At 55.0% G+C, this 19,054-nt stretch overlaps 4 protein-coding genes across 4 annotated transcripts; 1 reads left to right on the forward strand and 3 right to left on the reverse strand.

Moving 5' to 3' along the window:
* Window positions 1-124: 124 nt before the first annotated feature.
* LOC112890650 (1-aminocyclopropane-1-carboxylate oxidase 1-like) lies at window positions 125-6,243 on the forward strand. Its single transcript, XM_025957503.1, has 2 exons — window positions 125-553; window positions 5,462-6,243. The coding sequence occupies exon 2, from the start codon at window positions 5,671-5,673 to the stop codon at window positions 6,241-6,243; it is 573 nt and encodes a 190-aa protein (XP_025813288.1). The 5' UTR covers window positions 125-553; window positions 5,462-5,670.
* Window positions 1,254-2,642, reverse strand: LOC112891101 (dehydration-responsive element-binding protein 1C-like). The gene has a single exon (XM_025958031.1). The coding sequence runs from the start codon at window positions 2,363-2,365 to the stop codon at window positions 1,694-1,696; it is 672 nt and encodes a 223-aa protein (XP_025813816.1). The 5' UTR covers window positions 2,366-2,642; the 3' UTR covers window positions 1,254-1,693.
* Window positions 6,244-8,806: 2,563 nt separating the features above from the next.
* LOC112888438 (peroxisomal membrane protein 11-5) lies at window positions 8,807-11,497 on the reverse strand. Its single transcript, XM_025954652.1, has 8 exons — window positions 11,363-11,497; window positions 10,268-10,475; window positions 10,095-10,169; window positions 9,907-9,981; window positions 9,613-9,693; window positions 9,447-9,521; window positions 9,176-9,349; window positions 8,807-9,068 (listed from the first exon to the last, which is right to left on the reverse strand). Exons 2-8 carry the CDS (start codon window positions 10,457-10,459, stop codon window positions 9,039-9,041), a joined length of 702 nt encoding a protein of 233 aa, XP_025810437.1. The 5' UTR covers window positions 10,460-10,475; window positions 11,363-11,497; the 3' UTR covers window positions 8,807-9,038.
* Window positions 11,498-15,830: 4,333 nt separating this feature from the next.
* On the reverse strand, window positions 15,831-18,175 carry LOC112890814 (BAG family molecular chaperone regulator 3-like). The gene is made up of 4 exons (XM_025957674.1): window positions 17,514-18,175; window positions 17,167-17,423; window positions 16,866-17,012; window positions 15,831-16,740 (listed from the first exon to the last, which is right to left on the reverse strand). The coding sequence occupies exons 1-4, from the start codon at window positions 17,791-17,793 to the stop codon at window positions 16,402-16,404; spliced, it is 1,023 nt and encodes a 340-aa protein (XP_025813459.1). The 5' UTR covers window positions 17,794-18,175; the 3' UTR covers window positions 15,831-16,401.
* Window positions 18,176-19,054: the final 879 nt, after the last annotated feature.

The raw sequence follows: 19,054 nt of genomic DNA on the forward strand, positions 1-19,054 counted from the left end.
GATGTCAATCCTTCAGTTTGATCCCGGCACTCATGGTGCAGAAGGGACAGGAGCATGGCTCGCTTCATGTGAGGACATCCGCTGCTCTACTCCATACCCGTGATGAAACCGAGTTTGGTCTCACAAGTGGCTCAGAAGATCATTCCTCTGCTTCGGAAGGCTCTGCTCCGGTTGGCTTGTAGCTTTATAAAGTTGACCTGAGAAACTTGCTGGGCAGGCGCACAGCTGCCGCCGCCGCCGCCGCGGCGTCGTGCCCTTCCCTGCCTCTTTTCTCCGTTCATATCACTTGAGATGTGGAACCAATTGTTCTCAGATGTTTTTGAGACTGGTGTTTATGCAGAGCTCACTACACTACAAGCGTGCGTTTCAGACCCTGAGATGTCATTCTACATTCAGGTGTGCAGATGCAAGTCAGCAAGTGGCGAGGTGGACCGGGATGGGAGGCGCCCACATGGCTGTGACGGTATGGAGAAGCCACATGCGCGGCCCTGATTCCGTGAAGATTCAATGGATCCTGACCGGGCTGCAGCTGCGGCCGAGCAGAAAGCAGCAGGTTTGTCCCGCGCCGCCCGCGCAAACGCGTCGCCAGGGCCGGTGCCGTGCCGATATTTTAAATTCCGGATTAGGCATCGCCTGACACCACCGTCGTTCCTTAGGCACGCGCTAATCGCCTGCCTGATTCCCGATCAAGTATCTTAAGCTGAAAGCTCGCAACAAGTCGCACGTGCGAGGAGCGCACCGGAACTTGTGCCGGCTCCGCCGTGGATCCCCGCCGCCCTTCGATAAGATCTTGTCCCTCCCCTGGACGGGTTCACGCACGTGACGTGAGCGCGCTTGCTCAACAGCTTATCCAGTATATGTCATCATCCAATGAACTGACCTCGTCAGCAGCATGGGTTGAAGCTGAAGTCCTGGGGGGAGGATGAGCATGGGCTCTCACCATCCACCTCCGGTGTGCTGAAACTAGCGAAAAAATCTGCCGGTTTCGCTTCAAAAAGAAAATTATATAGGGGTGCCAATTAGTGCCATTAAGGCCATCACTGATCCAAAATATACCATATCTTTTTATATATAAAAAAACTCTTTCAGTTTTTACAGACCTAAAAATAAACAGAAAAATGAAAAAAAGAGCCCAAGCGCTGTTCTCGTTAGGCGATAAGAAGACTAGATGATCGATTTAGGTTCCAACTGAAAAATTGAGGTAAGCAAGGCAAAATTCAGTAAAAATACTAGCCAGATTGCATTGACACATGTAGTTAATTTCTTTCACAGGCACTCTTCTCCCATGAAGTTTACTACACTGTTACTGCTATTTGAGAATACAAAGAGGAAAATGGAAAAAATAATATGTAGGAAAAAGAGGCAGGAACTAAATCTATTTGTTTTCTCTCTTTTTCTTCAAAAACAAAAACTAATATGACGAAGAAACAGGAACTAAATCTATTTGTTTTCTTTCAAAAAATGCTAACTCTAGGCAGAGTTGGTTTTCTTTATTTCCTCCCCCCAAAAGAAGAAGCGCAAAAGTGCTTTTTTGCAGGCCCTTTGCATTTCCTCTCGCTTACAAACTTGAATTTGAATTGAACATCCCTCCAAAAAAACCCCTATCAACTCAGCTTCTCCTCTTCCAATCTCCTATGCTTGAGACTTTAGAGTAGCAGCTGAATTTATCCGGCTTGAAGCTGCTCCATCCAACTCAGTAGTAGCTCCACAGCGTCATGTCGCTGCCGCAGCCCGCGGCGCCGGCGCCGTCGTCGTCCGCGTCCACATGCCAGCCGGCCTGCCAGTCGTTGCCCCCAACGGCGGCGGCGCCGCCCATCCCGTCGTAGTAGTACGGTTGGTCGAAGTCCATGTTCCCGCACATTGCCGCGTAGTCGTACGGCGCGGCGTCCTGCTGGTGGTGCATCGCCATCGCCATCGGGGCCGCCGCGTCGACCCCGGACGACGAGGAGGCGACCGCCGCCGCGGCGTCCTGCTGGGCGGAGGCCTCGGCGAGCTCGATGGCGGCGCGGCGGATGTCCTCGGGCGTGGCGAGCGTGGCCGGGTCGACGCGGAGCAGGCGCGCGGAGTCGGCGAAGTTGAGGCAGGCCGCGCGGCCCCGGAGCGCGAGCGCGGCGACGTCGTGCGCGCGCGCGGCGGCCTCGGCGGTGGCGAAGGTGCCGAGCCAGATGCGGGACTTCTTATTGGGCTCCCGGACCTCGCAGACCCAGCGCCCCGCGGGGCCGCGCCGCCGCACGCCGCGGTACACCGGGTGGCGGGTCTCCCGGAACTTGGTCCGCCCGGCGGGGCGCTTGGGCGGCGCGGACATGACCGTGGCGTACTCCTCGCCGGCGGCGGCCTCCGGCGACTCCTGCTCGTCGTACTCCATGTCTTGTGATCTTGTCTAGCTCGAATTGATCTTGGTGGCGATGGGGTCGGCTGGTGGCTGTTGCTTGCTCGGCGATGGAGTAGGAACGTGGCCTGGTTTATATAGGATTTGGTGAGGGGGGGGCATGGACATGGAGGGAGCGGGAGAAGTTTAAAAACCGGGGCGCGTGGCGGGAGATGGAGGTGAGCTGGAGGACGGCTGGTTGCGGGCGCGGCGTCGGGATTTGGTCGGGCAGGGAGTGGAGGCGGGCGTGGGGGGCGGTGGCGAGACGGCGGGGAAGCCGCGTTGGCGTGAGCATGGCGTCAGAAGGGATTCCTTAGCCAGGTGGGGTAACCGGGTAAGGAATGCAGCTCGCTGCGGATCGGGGGTTTTGGGGTGGAGCCCGCCATGGCAGCGACGGGGGTGGAAGGGAGGAAGGGAGGAAGCAGCTGCGGTGGGGAGTGGGGGAGCAGCTGGCCACGTGGAGATGGCGACAGGAGCTGGCTTTTGGTTTTGGGCGGCTGGGCTCAAGGAGTGGTATACTACTACTATAGTATAGTCTAACGATGACCTGCTGCTGTTACCATCTTGACTGATTGACTGACACCTTCATTCAGGCTTTAGGAGGGTAGGATCTGAACATGATACAGTATGCTGTCCGTATGAGGTGGTTTTTTTGGACGATGGTCCCTGCACAGTTTGGAGATCTTCCATCGTAAGCTTCGAGAGAGGAAGTGTTGTTATAAGTATCAGATCAGATATATATATATATATATAAATATATATAGCTGTAGATTTATGGAAATCTATATAATCGAGTCGTGAATGGAGGGCTGATCGAACGGAATCCAATCAAAATAAAAGTTAAGATTGGGATCCAGTCGCGTTCGGTGCGACGTGATGATTGATGCATACTGCGGCGACCGGCGGGCGTGCGCATGGGCACGTGATCGAGGGAGGCGGCGCCCAGTCCGGGGGTTCCGTCGGGTGGCTGCCGCTGCCATGCGCCCATGCCAGCTCGGAGACAACGGTTGGCCGCCCGTGGCGCCGCCCGCGGAAACGCGTGCTAGTCTCCGCTGCGTCCTGTCCTGGGTGCGTGGGCCGGCGCTCGCTCTACCCCGATCCGGCGGCCTGCAGCCGCGCGCGCGCGCGCACGAGGCAACTCCAGCTCTCCCCTCTCTGTCCTGTCTCAGCCGTCGCCGTCCGGACCGATTCAGCGGCGCGGTTGCGCATCCGCTTTGGATTCTGCCTGCCGCCACCGGTTGGGGTTGGGGTTGGGGTTGGTTTTGGGCCGACAGACAGCGGCCGCCGGGGCCCGGGGCTGCCACGTGCTGCCGCCCGAGCTCCCGCTCCTACCTGGGAGTGGGCGGCCTGACACGTGCCTGTCCAGGTGGGACGCCTGGAGCGGGGAGCGGGTCGACTGGGCCCAGGGTCGACGTGACGTGGCGGCCGTGCCGTAGTCGTAGCTCACAGTCTGACCGGGTGCGTGACGGGGACCGGCGGCGAGGCACGCGTGGATCGAGGGTTGGGCCGCAGCCCGCAGGGGTGAGTGAGGTAGACGACGATGACGGGCACCATCCATCTTCATCCCATGTTGGGTGTTTGCCGACCGTGGTCGGTCGTCATCCGCTCGCTCTCAGCGGCGACCGGCTCAACTCAACGAGCCGACTTCCATCCAAATCCGCTGCGGCCCGCCGGCCATCTCGTCGGACGCGCGCGGCCTGTTTCGCCGGCCTGCTACCACCACGGCCCGCTTGGCGCTTCTCAAGAGGCTACCAAGCCCACCGTCTCTTTCGCCTTCTGCTTCCAAGCCTTCCCTCCCCCGTCGCCTCACAGAGGCTCCCACCATGAACAGCACGTGAACACGCGCGCGGCGCCGCCACTCCACGGCCCCGGGTCCCGGGCCGGGAACCCACCATCTTCCCACTGCTCCAGCATCACCAACAGCTCCATCAAAGTACGGAGTACTAGTTTCCAACACGGACGAGGCCGTTGCAGAGTCGCGCGTCGCGCTGCGTTCCGGCGTGCGTCGCCCGGCGTTCCGAGCGCACGCCGAGGCCACGGCTGCGAGCGCACTGCGGCCGGTCTGCGATGGTCTCTGCGCGACGCGCGCGCACGCGGCACGCCGTCCGCTTCCGCCGCCGTGACCCGGCTCCGCGGCGGGTGGCGATGGAGGCGGCAAGGGGCGGACGCCGGAGGGTATTTGATTCACCGACCGGGGTGGACGGTGTTTCATTTACCGTCCACCCCCTAGGTGCCTGGGAGCCGTCCAATCTGTATTTCGCGATTGAGATTGAAAGCACAGAAACCTGGCCGGGAGGCAGATCGTGCCGCGACGGCGACACGGCCCGCCAAAATGTAGTTGAGCATGTACATCGCCGACGTCGCCGAGGGGCGCCGCCGCTGACGTCGCCAAAGTACAAGGCCTCCGCCGCCGCCACAGGACCTCGCCGCAGTAACACAGTCTCCCAGGTCAGAGCTATGCGCGAGTACACATCCAGGTGCGGGGACATCGCCGACGTCGTGTCGCCTCTGCGTGCACACACGCGCCGCCGGCATCTTTCCCCTCCTCCATAATCACCGCCTTCGACTTACCCTGTCCTCCATCCAAGTAGCTTCCAACACGGCGCGGCTGCCAGCGCACAGCGGCCGGCCATGGTCGCAGGCCGTCCACTTCCCGCTGCCATCTCCCGGCACTGCTATATCGTGTTCCGTCAGCCACCGAATTGAAATGTGGAGCCGCAGACGCAGGACCTCAGCCATGCCTCCGGTGGGCATGTTTGCACGCGCGGCGACTGGACCGGAGCTCGCGAGCGTGGACTTCCATGGCCGCCGTCGCTCTCCATCCATCATTTATCCCGTCTCCTACCTTCTTTTCCTTCGTCCGAATGCGGGCCGGGGGTCCGGCGCGGCGCGGGGGGGGGGGGGGGGGGGGGTGCCACGGTGCCGGGATACTTTTCTATATTTGCAGAAAACCCCCTACAGACAATATTTATTTACTAAAACCCCTTATATATTCATAAATCCCCCAATCGCGATCCGATTATTACAATGAACCCCCTAAAATGGATTATTATTTTACAAACAAGTCCTTCCGTGCTTCCTCCACTATGGCAGCACTGTCTGGAGCTTCGCCCCGTGCGGCGACGGCGTGAAGGCGTGAAATAGAAGCCGAAGGAGCACAGGCCGCCTCTAGCTCCACCTGCTTCGCCATCGCCGTGCGCTGGTGCCGCCGAGGGGCGCCGCTGACGTCGCCAACGGAGAAGGCCTCCGCCGCCGCAGCCACAGGCCCTCGCCGCAGTAACACAGTCTCCCAGGTCAGAGATATGCGCGAGTACGCCGCCAGGTGCCGGCGCATAGCCGACGTCGTAGTCCTGCTAGTCAGGCTGCTGGGCCTGCACGAGGGCTGCTTCGTCGTCATGATGAACGAGGGCGTCGCCATGACGCACGCCAGGTTCAAGTTCAACCACTACCCGCGCTGCCCCACGCCGGACCTCGTCCTCGGCCTGAAATCCCACTCCGACGCCTCGGTGATCACCGTCGTCCTCATCGACGACGCCGTCGGCGGGCTCCAGGTGCGGAAGCCGAACGACGGCGGCGGCGGCGTCTGGTACGACGTGCCCATCGTTCGGAACGCGTTGCCCCGTGCACGGGCGGTGGCGAACGCGGAGCGCGACCGGGTGTCGCTGGCGATGTTCTACACGCTGGACCCGGAGAAGGAGATCGAGCCGCTGCCGGAGATGGTGGACGAGAAGAGGCCGAGGCGGTACGGGAAGACGACGACCAAGGACTACCTAGCGGTGCTGTTCGAGAGGTTCGCCAGAGGGGCACGAGCCATGGACACTGTTAAATCTCAACAGCTGAACTTGATTCTGGGACTAGTGGTGAGGATGGTGTAATCGATTCCCTTTGAAGATATCCATCGATCTGTTTTTCGACAAGCTAGAAGCTACTGTGAAGTGAAGCAGTGGCCGTATGCATTTGTAGGTTGCTCTGCTTTTCCATCATGTCCATGTCTACTTGTTCAGGCTTTGGATTAAGAAAAAAAGGTTGTTGGTTATTGCTTTTGTGCTTGAACCATTTAATTTTAATAGTTCAGCTTTGTTCTATAGCTGGAGCTGAAATTCGTGGGGTGGAGCTCTCCCAAGCAGCCCCGTAATCAGCACTGTTTTTTCTTTACGCCTTTGAAAATGTGATGCGCGGCCATAAGAAAAATGTGATGCGCTGATAACTAAAACTAGTTCTATTGAACTCATTATGATTCCTCTAGTTCTATTGAATTCAATATGATTCCTGCAGCAAAAATAGAAGATCATTTTTAAATAACAGCTTAATGAATTAAAAGTGGAGTTGAATCTGGCTGCAGTCAAATAACAAGTACTAAAACTAAAATTAATACCTAACTTCGGATGTCGAATCCAAATCTTGGGCACCAATCAGGGTGTAAAATCCTTACTATAATGCATCATTGGAGGATAATATTTGATCCACTGCTCATGAGCAATGATGCCATTTAGCATCAGTTTTTTGGTCAACTGAAATTTTGGTTCTCAGTTCACTCAATCTCTTCATCTTGTTTTTTGTGAAATGGCATGCCCTTTTTTTCTTGAAGGAAACTATGGCGACCCTTAGGTTGCCTGAACTCTTATTGCAACTGAAAAACAGAACACTTACAACGTATCGCATCCAAACAGTAGTCATTTAAAGAAGCAAAAGAGCTACAAAAAGGAAGAGTACAGAGGAGTAACAAGAAGAAAGGGAAACAGGATGCCTATTCTATACTGCACTCTAAACAGGGAAGAAGTTCTCCATTCAACTAGCCTCATTTTGTCCGCCGAAGGTTTTCAGCATCTATTTGACCAGAGAAGTAAATCGTCTCGGCATCGTCTGGAGATTTTGATATTTGCTTCATCTTCATGCCTGAACATTTTGGCATTACTACACTTCCAAATGTTCAACCAGATGCAGGTCAAGACTGTACTATTAACTCGTGAATTCCAAACTCTGCAAGCGAGCGGCGTCCAGCGGCTTCGTTGGCCATGTTTGCACGCGCGGCGAATGGATCCTCAAGCCTGCAGTGCGTTTTCCAAACTCTGCACTCTGCTCGCGGGCGGGGAATTCCATGGCCGCAGCCGCCGCCCTCCATCCATCATCTATCCCGTCTCCTCCCTTTGTTTTCCTTCGAATGCGGACCAGGGGTTGAGGATGCTCAAGCCTGCAGTGCGTACAGTGGAGGCGGCTTCAGAACCAAGCGGTTATGGGAGCCCGAAACAGGCAGAGGCGGCGGCGGCGGGGAGTTCGCCGGGATACGTTGCTGTAGAAAACCCCCTACAGCCAACCCAAAATTTACACAAAACCCCCTAAAAAGGATGCGGTTTATAATCGCGATCCAAATATTTACATAAACCCCCTGAATCAGATCGCGATTACCAATAGCGATCCGGTTATTTACATAAAACCCCAAAAATGGATTATATCTTTGCAAACAAGTCCCTCGGCGGCTCAGCGCTGTCTCCACCATGGCTTCCCTCCCGTCCGACGACGGCGAGAACACGGAGTTGCGCTTCTCCTGGGGATCTCTGTTCTCCATTTTGCCGCTGTATCTCACTTCCAATCCCTTCCAAATTCCGCCATTGACAGCCCCAATCAACATCCTGGCTGTCGCAGTGCCGGCCGGAATTTGGCGCCGTAGCCCGTAGGTCCTCCAACCTTGCTGGTGCTGGTGACAGAGAGCCAGAGAGGGACGGAGATGGAGCTCACCTTGATCTCGTCGAGGATAGCTGGGTTCGTTGTCCATTGTGAATGTGAGGGACAACAGCACAGTCATCTACGCCAAGATGGAGCTCATCCTTATCTCGTCGGGTTCATAGCCCAATTTGAGAGACAACGATTGTAATGTCCTAAGAGGAGCAGACCGTCATAGTCCATGGTCCTGCATGCCTGGTCTGTTCTTCAGATTCAGAAAAGGATCTTCAAACTTGGGTTAGATCAAGCAATCTGACTGATGTTTGCATATTGGGCACATTTGTGTCGGCTTGTAGCATAGTTGGGGGGAAGAAGGAAGAGACTAACAGCTGGCTACCTACCACACTTTTCTTCATAAGTTCCAGGACTGAGCAGCACCCCGGTCATCTTTTGCATGGCATAAGCTACCACATCTTTTATCATTCATGCCAACTGTAGACCAAGCTTGCAGTTACACATTGCCGCGGCACTAATTATCCGCCCTTACTTTACTCCTCTGTAAAAAGAAGAGAATTTCCAATGTGCATTGGTTGCATTAAGGAAAGATTCAGGTCAATGAAGCTGAAGAATTCAAGTGCCGTTTACCGGCGGCTTCCGTGGCTTGCGGCCAATGAAGCCCCGGAACTGAAGCCAAGGAACAAGGCGGCAACAGGTTTGACGTCTTCTGATGTTTCTTCACCTGGAGGGAATGGGCCGCAAGAGAAATGCAAGGCATCGTTCACAGTTCGCAAGGGCCATTTCTTATTTCGTGACAACTGATGACAAGTCACGGCACCGCAAGCTACAACTTGGATCGTACAATAATCAGCCACAAAGGACTATAACCAAGTCAACAATACAAGTGTCTACCAAAATATGCTACACGGAGAGTTTCTTCCGGATTTATTTGTTGTCGTCGATGCCATCAGTAGGGGATGGAGACACCAGCTGCCCTCGGCTACAGATCGCATCACTTGCTCTTGGGTGGGCTCGGAAGCAACTGCCAAGGAGAGCGAGAGAGAGTCAGAAGAAATGAGACTCGAGCTTCGGGTTCTCCGGCGAGTGGCTCCGAACAGAGAGCGAGGAGCAGGGGAAGTGTTTTGGTACCTGGTAGCAAGCGATCAGTGAGCTGGCGAAGCCGAACGCCCCGGTGACGCGGGGGGTCACCTTCTTCGGGGCCAGCTGCAGCAGCCCCACGGCAACAACTATGTCCAGGCTCGACTTGATCAGAGCAAGACGCCGCTCGTTGGACTTCTGCAGCTTCATCCGGTATTGCTCGTTCTGGCGTAGTCATAGGCATACAGCTGAATATTTCGATGAAGAGGAGTATGGAAAAACAGTTTCATCAAGGACTTTTATTTGGTCAAGCTGAAGGTACCTTGTACAACTCTTGGTGCTTAAGCTCCTTCTCTAGCTTCTTCATCGACTTGGATAACCGTTGGAGCTCAGCAAGCTATACGATTAGGCACGAGTTATTTCTACACATGTCCAAAACCAGATAACCATACCAACACTCAGAACAGAACAATAGAGAACCGCCGTACCTCAATAATGGTTGTACAGGTATTAGAACCGAGGAAGCAATAGAAAGCTATCCTGCTGAGGAACTCCGCTCGCTCCTTGTTCTGTAGAAATAGTTGGATTATTATGTCTCCAATATTTTGTTTGTCACCATATAAATACCAGTACTCATTATTGTATGAATTTTTTTAGCAGATGCAATGGGGCGTAACAATTATGTGTCAATTTTTCTTTGTTTTTTGGAGTACAAAAGGTAGGGCAAAACTCCAGTATATCAAACTCTTATTGCATGACGATATAAAAGGAAATTCTCGAACCTTGTATATTCCTGTCCTCCCAGCCCACACAATTTGATCCAAGAAGAGGAAAGTTGACAGCATTGCATTCTTCGACTGGGAAGTACATGAAGAAAATCAATCAGGAAACTTCATAACAAAACCAACAATACTCAGCTGAATGAGTTGCCAAAGGAAGAATGCAATGCCACCTTCAGCAATCAGCATACCTTTCCGAGTAAGATCAGTGGAAGTGGAGTTCCTTTGGCAGGAGGACTAATTAGAGCATGCAGGTCATTGACAAACTGTACAAGTGGTAGACACGATCACAAATCATGCAAAGATTCAAGTTTGATTCCTTTCAATTTGCAATCTGTACTAAGCAAACAATTATAAAGCATACCTTAAAAAGCCTGAAAACTTTCCTAGCTAGACTAGTTGACTTGTCGACGTTCTGCGCAGGCCCTGGTTCTCCATTACTCAGAAACTTTGATCCATACTGTATAGCTCTGCAGATCTTATCTCTTGCTTCAGCCTTGTTTAGGTACAAAATGACCAGAGCAAGATCCCCTCTCACAGTGTCCAAAGAAGTCATGGTGTGAATTCAGTATCTGCAAAAGTGAAATTGGGTCAAAACTACAGTAGTGACTCAATTAACATCACAATGTCAGAATAGGCGTGCAGTTAAAGCACAAAACGAAGAACTGAACCTGAAACTTTTTTTTTAGGGCAGAACTGAACCTGAAACTAATAAGGTCTGATAACAGATAAAAGTGATGCGGGTTCAGTCCAAGATATTCTCTGCGCGCTTGCATACTGATACAGGGACAAATTCGTAGCATGGACAGACGGTCGATGCCCCAGATCGGGCGACGGCGTGGGCCTCGCTGCGGCGAGCTGGGTGTAAGAGGCAGCGGCCTGAGCCCTGAAGCGCCAGCAGCGCCGCCACCAAGTACGAGCCGTGCTTCCCCAGCCCCATCCATGGTGGAGAGTAGTGCTGTACAGGTCGGCTGGACATATCCGATTGTGCCGTCAACGGAACCCAGCCGCCGCCCGCGGCCGCCACCAAGACGGGTGTCCGGCGGCCAAAGCGACCAGGAGAAGCAGCAGCAGCAGATTCGGGCGCGTAGCGGCGCGGCGTGTAGCATAGGAGCAGAGTTTGGGGAAAATTGGGAGGCAAGCAGATTGAGGGTGGCCATGAGGGGTCTGGCAGGGCAGAGATCCCTGAATCTTTGCTCTCTTCCCGCGGATAGAACCCTAACCTCACACCGAATTGAAACAGCGAAGGTACCCAATCGACGGCGCAGCCGAGGCTAGAATCCTCGCATCAAACTCCGGAATTCCTACGCCGCGTACAAGGAACCGGGCACCCATCTATCTGCTCCACCAAATTCACCCACAATCCCCCGACGAAAATTCGATCACCACGGTCCAGGGGAAACGAAGATTGACTACGAACGCAGAGTTGCGAGCAATCGAGGCGTGCAAGAAACCTCACCTGCGCCTGCGAATTCGGCGAAACAACCGGTGCGCCTGCCTTCCTTGCTGCAGCTGCTACTCGTTCTGCGGGCGATCAGTTGATTGGGACAGGGATGGGTAGTACAACAAGACCCCACGCCTCGGCACGTCTCCCCCCTTTAAATATGGTTATCGAGCAGGTAAAACGCTAGGCGCACAGGGAATGGAACGGGCTACAAAACGTGCCCTTCTTTCTTCTTTTCTTTCCTCGTGCGTAGAGCGTACGGTCAGTTCGTTCGTGTGCAGATAAGACATTTATATTGGAGAAACATGAGATTGATTGTTTATAATTTTTTTTTGTAAGATAGAGTGTAGCCTATGATACATATGTACATTGTCGTCCCTCCCGCCAAACAAGATCGTGGAAAACCGTTTGTATTATATTCGATACTTATAAGAAGACGAGTTGTAGGGTGCTTCGTCGTCGAGTTTTCGTAATGTTGCTGGTGATTTCAGAACCCTCGTTGCCTGGTTGTTTTTGTTATATACGAGCTCTGCTCCACTTTGGCACTTCTATTATGTATAATTCATAAAGTCGCACCGTATTATGGCTAAGCTAGCGTGACCAGCGACCACCATACAATTCCATGCGAGTTTGGTTGTGCGCGTAGCATATACGGGCAGAAATGGCATAGTGGATATCGTAGCACTCGCGCAAACCCACGAGAACGAACTTGGTGGGCCCCTGCTGACAAGCAAGGCCTCCTTTTTCTCCAGTGGAGGAGGCCCGTGTACAAAAAAGGCCCAGATCGTGCATTCCTTCGGTTCGTAGGTAGGTGATCACGGCCCATCTTGGCATCTAGTGCAATCCGACTGCCGGGCTTTTAGATCTCTCCGGTAAATTCAAGCAGGGGAAGGGAAACAGGTGAAAGCCCAAGGCCTTCTCGATCCCCTCCACCTCTCTCTCTCTCTCTCTCTCTCGCGCGCGCTCGCTCCCCCCCCCCCCCCCCAACCTCCCTCTCCACCCCAGCCGTGCGTGTAGGAGCAGGCATACGCATGGACATGGTGGCCCTCTGAGAAACAGAAACTGGGACCTGACCTGCCGCGCGTCAATGAATGAATCGATAAATAATAATTCTGGAGCGCCGCGAGATCTTGATCCAGGAGCATCATCAGCACCGCAGCACAAGGCCGATGATGAACGCGGCCTGTGGGCGGTGGACCTGCCACGGCAAGAGGCCAACGCCTCCTACCAATGCGGTGCCAGGAGCAGAGCAGAGCAGCATCTGGAATGGAACCCATGTCCGTCTCTCTCGCCGCTGTCCTTTGTCTGTGTCGCCGGGCCGTTGGCGGCAGGCCTGGCGCCGCGCCTCGTCCTTTCGGCATGAAGCCGGTTGTCCCCTACCTCCAGCCACGATCGCTGTTTGTTGGTGCTGCTGCCGCGGCGCCACCGGCCGGCAGCGCGGGCCTTTCGCCTACCTGCCTGCCTCGCTCCGATCCGGCACTGTGCCTAGGCTGGCTGCCGCCGTGGCAGCATGCTTTTGCCTGCGCCTGGTGATGTGGCCTGGCCTTTTCTGTTCTGGTCCTGTGGCGGCTGTTCTGTTCGGCGCCAGGGGAATCTGTGTCGGCCTCGTCGAGGGTTACGTTTCGTTTCCATGGCCGCGTCCTGCTACTAGTCCTCCTCTCTATCGTTAACAGGATCGGAGGTCTCACTCGCTTGGCTCGGAGCAGTTGGCTTGTGCGCGCAGCGGCAGCGTGCCGCCCGGACAGCAGGGTCGCGTACGTCGTCGCGCGGGCCGTTCTTGATCTGGAGGGCACCGGCCGCCGATCGGTCCTGGGAGCTGGGGTTACTTGCCTCTCTTTCGGTACCCGTCGTCGATCGTTGCTAGGAGTATGTCGGACCCTCAACCACCGGGACGCCAGGCGAAAGCCACGGCGGCAGGTGGTGCTCCTTGCAGCCCCGCCGCGGCCACGAACTAACGTCGTTCATCCTGCACCTAGCAAGCGCTGCTCGAACCGATAGATAGACCCATCCGCTGCAGCCCGGCGGACGGGCACATCCGTAGCTTACCTGCTGGTCGGCACGCAGTTCGTTGCTGCTCTTCTGGGAAGCCAAGCCAAGGCAAGCTGCCCGGCCTTGCCACGTAGTGTTCCTTCCTCCGTCGCGGTCGCTCTCGACCCGGGACGGAGGACGCCGACCACCGGACAGCCCCGCGCACGGGTCGCCCTGACCCCTCCTCCCCCTGGGTAGCAGTAGCATAGGCTCATAGCCTAGCCTTCCAGTCCCGGCCCGGCCGCCGTACGCTGCCACCGCCACGCCCATGCCCCCTGCCTGCCCCGCGCACTGCACCGGCGCACGGGCGCGCCAGCCGCCAGCAGGGAAACGGCCGCCGCGCGTGGTGCGACTCGCGAGCGCGGGCGCCGAAACAGGGGTCGTCGCCCGCGCGGGCACAAAAGCAGTGGCAGAACCGTGACCGCGGGCAGTGTCGGCGCGCCGCCTTCCTCAAACCTGCGTCTGCGTGGCGGATCCGGCCTGATTTCCACGCCATTCATTGCCGGAAAAAAGGCATGCTGCTGTATACTAGTAGTCGTTCGTGTGTGCGTGGCCTCCTTTTGTGGCCGTACATGTTTCCCCTTCCGCTCGTCGCCGTCGGCTCCGCCTGTCTGTCATCCACCAATCGAAGCCATGGCCTCCAGCGTGTCTAACACTGGTCCATGTTGCCCATTTCAAAACACTGGTCCAGCAGCCCAGCACTGCACCGACGCCCACGACTTGCACAAGTCAGGTGTGTTCGTTTCCTACCTCTAAATTTTAGATCCATCATATCAAAGAGAATCTTGTCATTTAGAAGTATTAAATAAAGTCTAATTATAAAAATTTTTGCACAGATGGATGCTAATTCACGAGACAAATTTAATGAGCCTAATTAATCCATAATTTGCCACAGTGATGCTACACTAATCATCTGCTAATTATGGACTAATATACCTCATTAGATTCGTCTCGCGAATTAGACCTGGGGTTCTGCAATTAGTTTTGTAATTAGACTTTATTTAATACTTTTCTAAATGATAAGATTCTCTTTGACGTGACCTCTCTAAACTTTAGACCCCAGGAAACGAACGCACCCTCACTCACAAACCATGTCAAACAACAAGACAACCGCTCGCAGCCCTCAGCCTGCGTGCTCGACTCCCTGCTAGTCTGCGCTGTACTGTACTGTACCACCCGTGCTACAGGTCGCCATGGCAGGCTTCAGAAATGCCTGCATTTTTTGCATCTTTATTTGGCAAGAGCTGTCTGCACGGATGATTGATCGGTTGGTTCATGCCAGACAGACAGCCATGAGGATTCGAGTGAGGAGGCATCCTCTGCGTCTTCCCTCTCCTGCTCTCCAGCCGGCACCGCCCGCCGGGCATAGCATCGCGCCTTCTCGGACAATTTCATTGGATTATATATATTTTGGGTTACTCGATCGCTAAAAAATTAATAAAATAAATTAGAATAGTATTCTGCATAAATAATTTTGGAGTGGAAATAAACTAGAGCGGCATACTATGGAAATTAACTAGCTGATAAAAATACTATTAAATACCTACTTGCATCCTTAATTCTGTCCGAACCAATCCTCCACAAGACTTAACTACCAAGACAAACAACAAGAGCTTCTTTAGGAGGGCTCCATCGGATATCCATTGGAGCGCTTCTACCGGGGGATGGTGGGAGAGCCGGAGATGTTTTGCGGTGGGAACACGGTGCTAAAGAATCCAGCTCCGCCTGCTCCGGCTCCGACTCCGTCCACTCACGAAGCCCTTCCAAACGGATCCCAAATCATGCTCCCTCCTGCCACACATACCGCAACCACAACACATATGCTCGCTTGCTCGATCGATCCCTTCCCCTCGTTCCCAATTCTTCGCACCGCCGCTGCAAGCCTGCAACGGCAACGGCCTGCTCCTTCCTGCTAACCAGCCAATAATCACCTCCTCAATCATAACACACCCCTCTGTCTCTCTCTCTCTGATCGGTGGTTGTTGCTTTGTTAGTTTTATTTTTCTTTCTTTCATTTGCTCGTCAGGTTAGCAGCACACAGCACAGCACTGAAGACCAAGTTGCTGCTGCCGCCAGGACCCTGCCGAGCGAGCACTGAAGCATCTCGCTACATGTGTGTTTCCTTCCTCTTGCTTTTCAAGCGAGAGAGCGCGAGCCCAACAAACAGCTCGGACGGATGCGAACGGCGCGGCAATAAAGAATTCAACGCCGCACCAACCCCCCCGCACCACTGTTCATCAACTCTGAAAGGGAATCAAGCCTGACAGATAGGCGCCAACTAACGCAGCAGCAACAACAGCAACAATAAAAATATAATCTTTTTTAATTTTTTCTGTATCTTATTAGTATTATTAGTATTCCTTGTTACAGGAGAAAAAGAAATTCTGCATCCACCAGTGACTTGAGCAGTGACCACTGGCTGGCCAGTCCCCTCCCAACCTCTCAGCACAATCTCAAAAACAACAGTACAACGCACGTAGTATTGCTAGTATCAGTATGCCATGGCTGTTTGTGTATAGGCAGGCAGGCATGGCTGGCTGCATTTCTTTCTTTCAGAGTTCAGACACCCAATTGGAGACGGACAACCCTTTTGACTCGACTTATTCCCAAACTGTTTGAATACACTTTCACTTGCCCTAACCAACCCTCTCTCTCTTTTCTCTCTCTGAATAATATGCACACAAAGAATCTCAAAAACATTATGGTGAACAAGAAGAAGAACTGAAAAAAAAAACTCTCACATGCATCCTCACATGATGAACTACCACCGGCACCATACCATGCGACGCGACGCGACGCGATGCGTGGCCAAGCAAAGCAAGCAAGGAAGGTAGCTCGATCGCTCGATCGCTAGCCCAATCATCGTCTCATCAAGGACACGCACGCATGCTCATGAGCCCTATCAGATTTCCGCCGGGCGCGGGTGCAATCCTTGGCACACAAGCATCGCATCTGCATTCCCCTTTCGCTTTCCCATTTCCCTCGCCTTTTGCGCTGGTGATCGTCGGGGTGGTTGCCCTCCCCCGTCAGAAGAGCATCCAGTCCAGCCGGTTCGTCGGCGGCGCGCCGGAGGACGCCGTCGAGCTCACGGTGGTCGTGGAGGACGCCGAGGACGTGGACGGCAGCGACGACAGCAGGTCGAACATCTCCCACCGCGTCTGCCCCGCCGCCGCCCCCGGCTGCTGCTGCTGCTGGTGGTGATTGTACTGGTGCTGAGGCGGCGGCTGCTGCCTTGGTTGCTGCTGCTGATGCTGCGCCGGCGGCTGATGCTTGACGGCGGCCTTCTCGCCGGATTTGCGGATGATGGCGGCGTTCTTGGCCGCCACTGCGTCGAGCGTCTCCACGTACTTCTGCACGCGCTTCACCTGCAACGCGTCGATTCAATTAGATTAGATGAGCCGCGGCATTCAAGGCGGGGAAGAAACCAGCCGAGCCCAATTGATGCGCTGCTGAGCTGCGCGCCGTGCTGACAGGCCGGATTACTATTTACCTGCATCCGCCTATGCGCCTTGACGTCGCCGTCGGCGACCACCGCGTCGAGCTTGAGCAGCTCGTTCATGAGCAGCTCCGTCACCTGCACCACGTCGTTCTCCGCCACCTTCTCCCCCTTGCGCACCGACGCGTCCAGCGCCGCCACCTGCCAACCAGAGAGAGAGAGAGATTCACAGGGGAGCAGGTCAACTCCTCTGTTCCGCTCTGTTCCTGCTCGCCACCCGATGGGCTCGGAAAAAGATGCAATCTTGGGATACGGTGGGTGGCAATGCGGGCCACCGACGGAGTGACGGACGGACCTTGGGCGCGAGCTTGTCCACCTCGGCGGTGACCGCGGCGACGGCCTTGGCGGCCTTCTCGAGGTGCCCGTTGCGGCGCTCCTCGATGAGCCGGCGCGCCTTGGCCTCGGGGTCCTCGACGACGACGAGCTTGGAGCGGTCCTTGACGCCGGCCATGTCCAGGAACGCCTTGGAGTCGCGCTCCTTGTCCTTGTACAGCACCTTCTGGTCGTCCGGGTGCAGCCCCGTCTTGGCCGCCACCAGCTTCTTCAGCTCCCCTGCACCACCATCCAATCCGAAAACAGTTAGGCGGTTGCCGGCGGCCGCAGCAACCTCGCCGGCTGGCACCGAACCAATCGATCACTGACCGAAGGACGCCTCGGAGCTGATGTAGATCTCGTGCGTGACGCCGGCGTGCTTGACCTTGACGCGGATGGTGGGCACGGGCTTGACGTTGGGCGACGGCTCGTCGTCCGGCAGCCCGCCGCCCCGCTTCTGCACCAGCATCCCGCCAGGCCGCACCTCCCAGACCTCCTCCGCCGGCACCTTGCTCCCCGCCGACGCCGGGGCCACCGCCGGCGCCGCCTCCTTCACCGACCCCAGCTTCGCCGGCGCGCCTTTCCTCGCCTTGGGGGTCGCTCCCAGCATCCTGCCCCCTCCTCCTGCTCCCTTTCCAAGCTAGTACTACCAGTCTACTAGCTGTAAAGCTCGGGGGTTGGGGGGCGCCGGGCCGGACCTTTGACCGAGGCGAGAACGAGCAATGGCGCGCCAAGGAAGCACGAGAGCTCCTGGGGCAGCGAATATGAAGGCCGCGGGGATCGGAGGGGGGATCCGGAGGAGGAAGGCGACGGGCGGACGGACGGACGGACGGATGGATGGACAGCGAGGAGGATGAAGAGGAGAAGCAAATAATGGCGAGAGGCCGATGAGGAGGAGGGGGGAACCACCGCATGGACAAGGGGAATATATACGCCAAATAGAATAGCGGCCACTGACCACATGGCGAATACATTATCACCATCACCTCAGCTCCAAATCTCCAAAGGAAAGGAGATCGAGGAGGAGGAAGACGATTCAAAATCGCAAACCGTTTTCTAATGAATCGGTTTCTGCATAAACCTCGCTATTATTTCGGCCTGGCCTGATCGCGACCGCTTTTAATTTCATTTTGTTCGTACAAATAAATTCGATGTATACCCGCAAAAAAAAAAATCGACGCAGCTGTAGAGAGAGGGAGGGAGGGAGGGAGGATGCGTCAGTCCAGTCGGCACACACTGCAGCACCAGCCGCTTAGCTAGACGCTAATGGCGCCATCTGGCGATCACTGTTCGTTGCTTCTTATTTTGTTTCAGTTTGTATGGTTGGTTTCGGTGCTACTTCTTGCTCGTCTTGATGCTACCTGCCTGAATTTATTTATGTATGATTCTTGTAAATAAACATAAAGGAGATGGAAGGATCCTGAGGCCTGATTCGTTTTCGTTTGGTTGGACGTTGAATCACCTAGCTAGTGTCGGCCGCTCTGCATCTGCTCCTGCTGCTGCTGCCAGCGCTTCGTAATCACACTACGCCTTTTCCCCAGCGTTTCATCTCACCTGCTAATCGCGATGCGCCCCGTGCCTGTCGAGACATGAACGTGCCAACCATCGTCGGTAGAAATCCAGGCATCATCAGCATCGTCAGCAGGTAAAACATTTGCAAGAAACAAAAACAAAAAAGAAACTGACGCAACGGCCACTGCTTTTAAAACAACTTTTTTTTAAAAAAAAGAAAACTACCTTTGAAACAGTTACAGGTACTCTCACGGCATCAGCAGCAGGTAGTTGAGCGAGGTTCATCGGCTGATGATGAATGAGGTGGTGGGAATGCAGCGCACATGCGGATGGGATGCAGCTGGTGGTGAGGTCGTATT

This window comes from Panicum hallii, chromosome 4 (genome assembly GCF_002211085.1).
Source record: "Panicum hallii strain FIL2 chromosome 4, PHallii_v3.1, whole genome shotgun sequence".
Taxonomy (NCBI): domain Eukaryota; kingdom Viridiplantae; phylum Streptophyta; class Magnoliopsida; order Poales; family Poaceae; genus Panicum; species Panicum hallii.

Excerpts from the sequence above, each read along its gene's own strand:
- LOC112891101 (XM_025958031.1), bottom strand. The coding sequence starts at position 2,365 with ATGGAGTACGACGAGCAGGAGTCGCCGGAGGCCGCCGCCGGCGAGGAG.
- LOC112890650 (XM_025957503.1), top strand. The coding sequence starts at position 5,671 with ATGCGCGAGTACGCCGCCAGGTGCCGGCGCATAGCCGACGTCGTAGTC.
- LOC112888438 (XM_025954652.1), bottom strand. The coding sequence starts at position 10,459 with ATGACTTCTTTGGACACTGTGAGAGGGGATCTTGCTCTGGTCATTTTG. Across the intron at positions 10,170-10,267 it reads AAGTTTTCAGGCTTTTTAAG|TTTGTCAATGACCTGCATGC; the intron begins GTATGCTTTATA and ends CCACTTGTACAG. Across the intron at positions 9,694-9,906 it reads GGAGGACAGGAATATACAAG|AACAAGGAGCGAGCGGAGTT; the intron begins GTTCGAGAATTT and ends CTATTTCTACAG.
- LOC112890814 (XM_025957674.1), bottom strand. The coding sequence starts at position 17,793 with ATGCTGGGAGCGACCCCCAAGGCGAGGAAAGGCGCGCCGGCGAAGCTG. Across the intron at positions 17,424-17,513 it reads CAGCTCCGAGGCGTCCTTCG|GGGAGCTGAAGAAGCTGGTG; the intron begins GTCAGTGATCGA and ends ATGGTGGTGCAG. Across the intron at positions 17,013-17,166 it reads TGGACAAGCTCGCGCCCAAG|GTGGCGGCGCTGGACGCGTC; the intron begins GTCCGTCCGTCA and ends TCTGGTTGGCAG.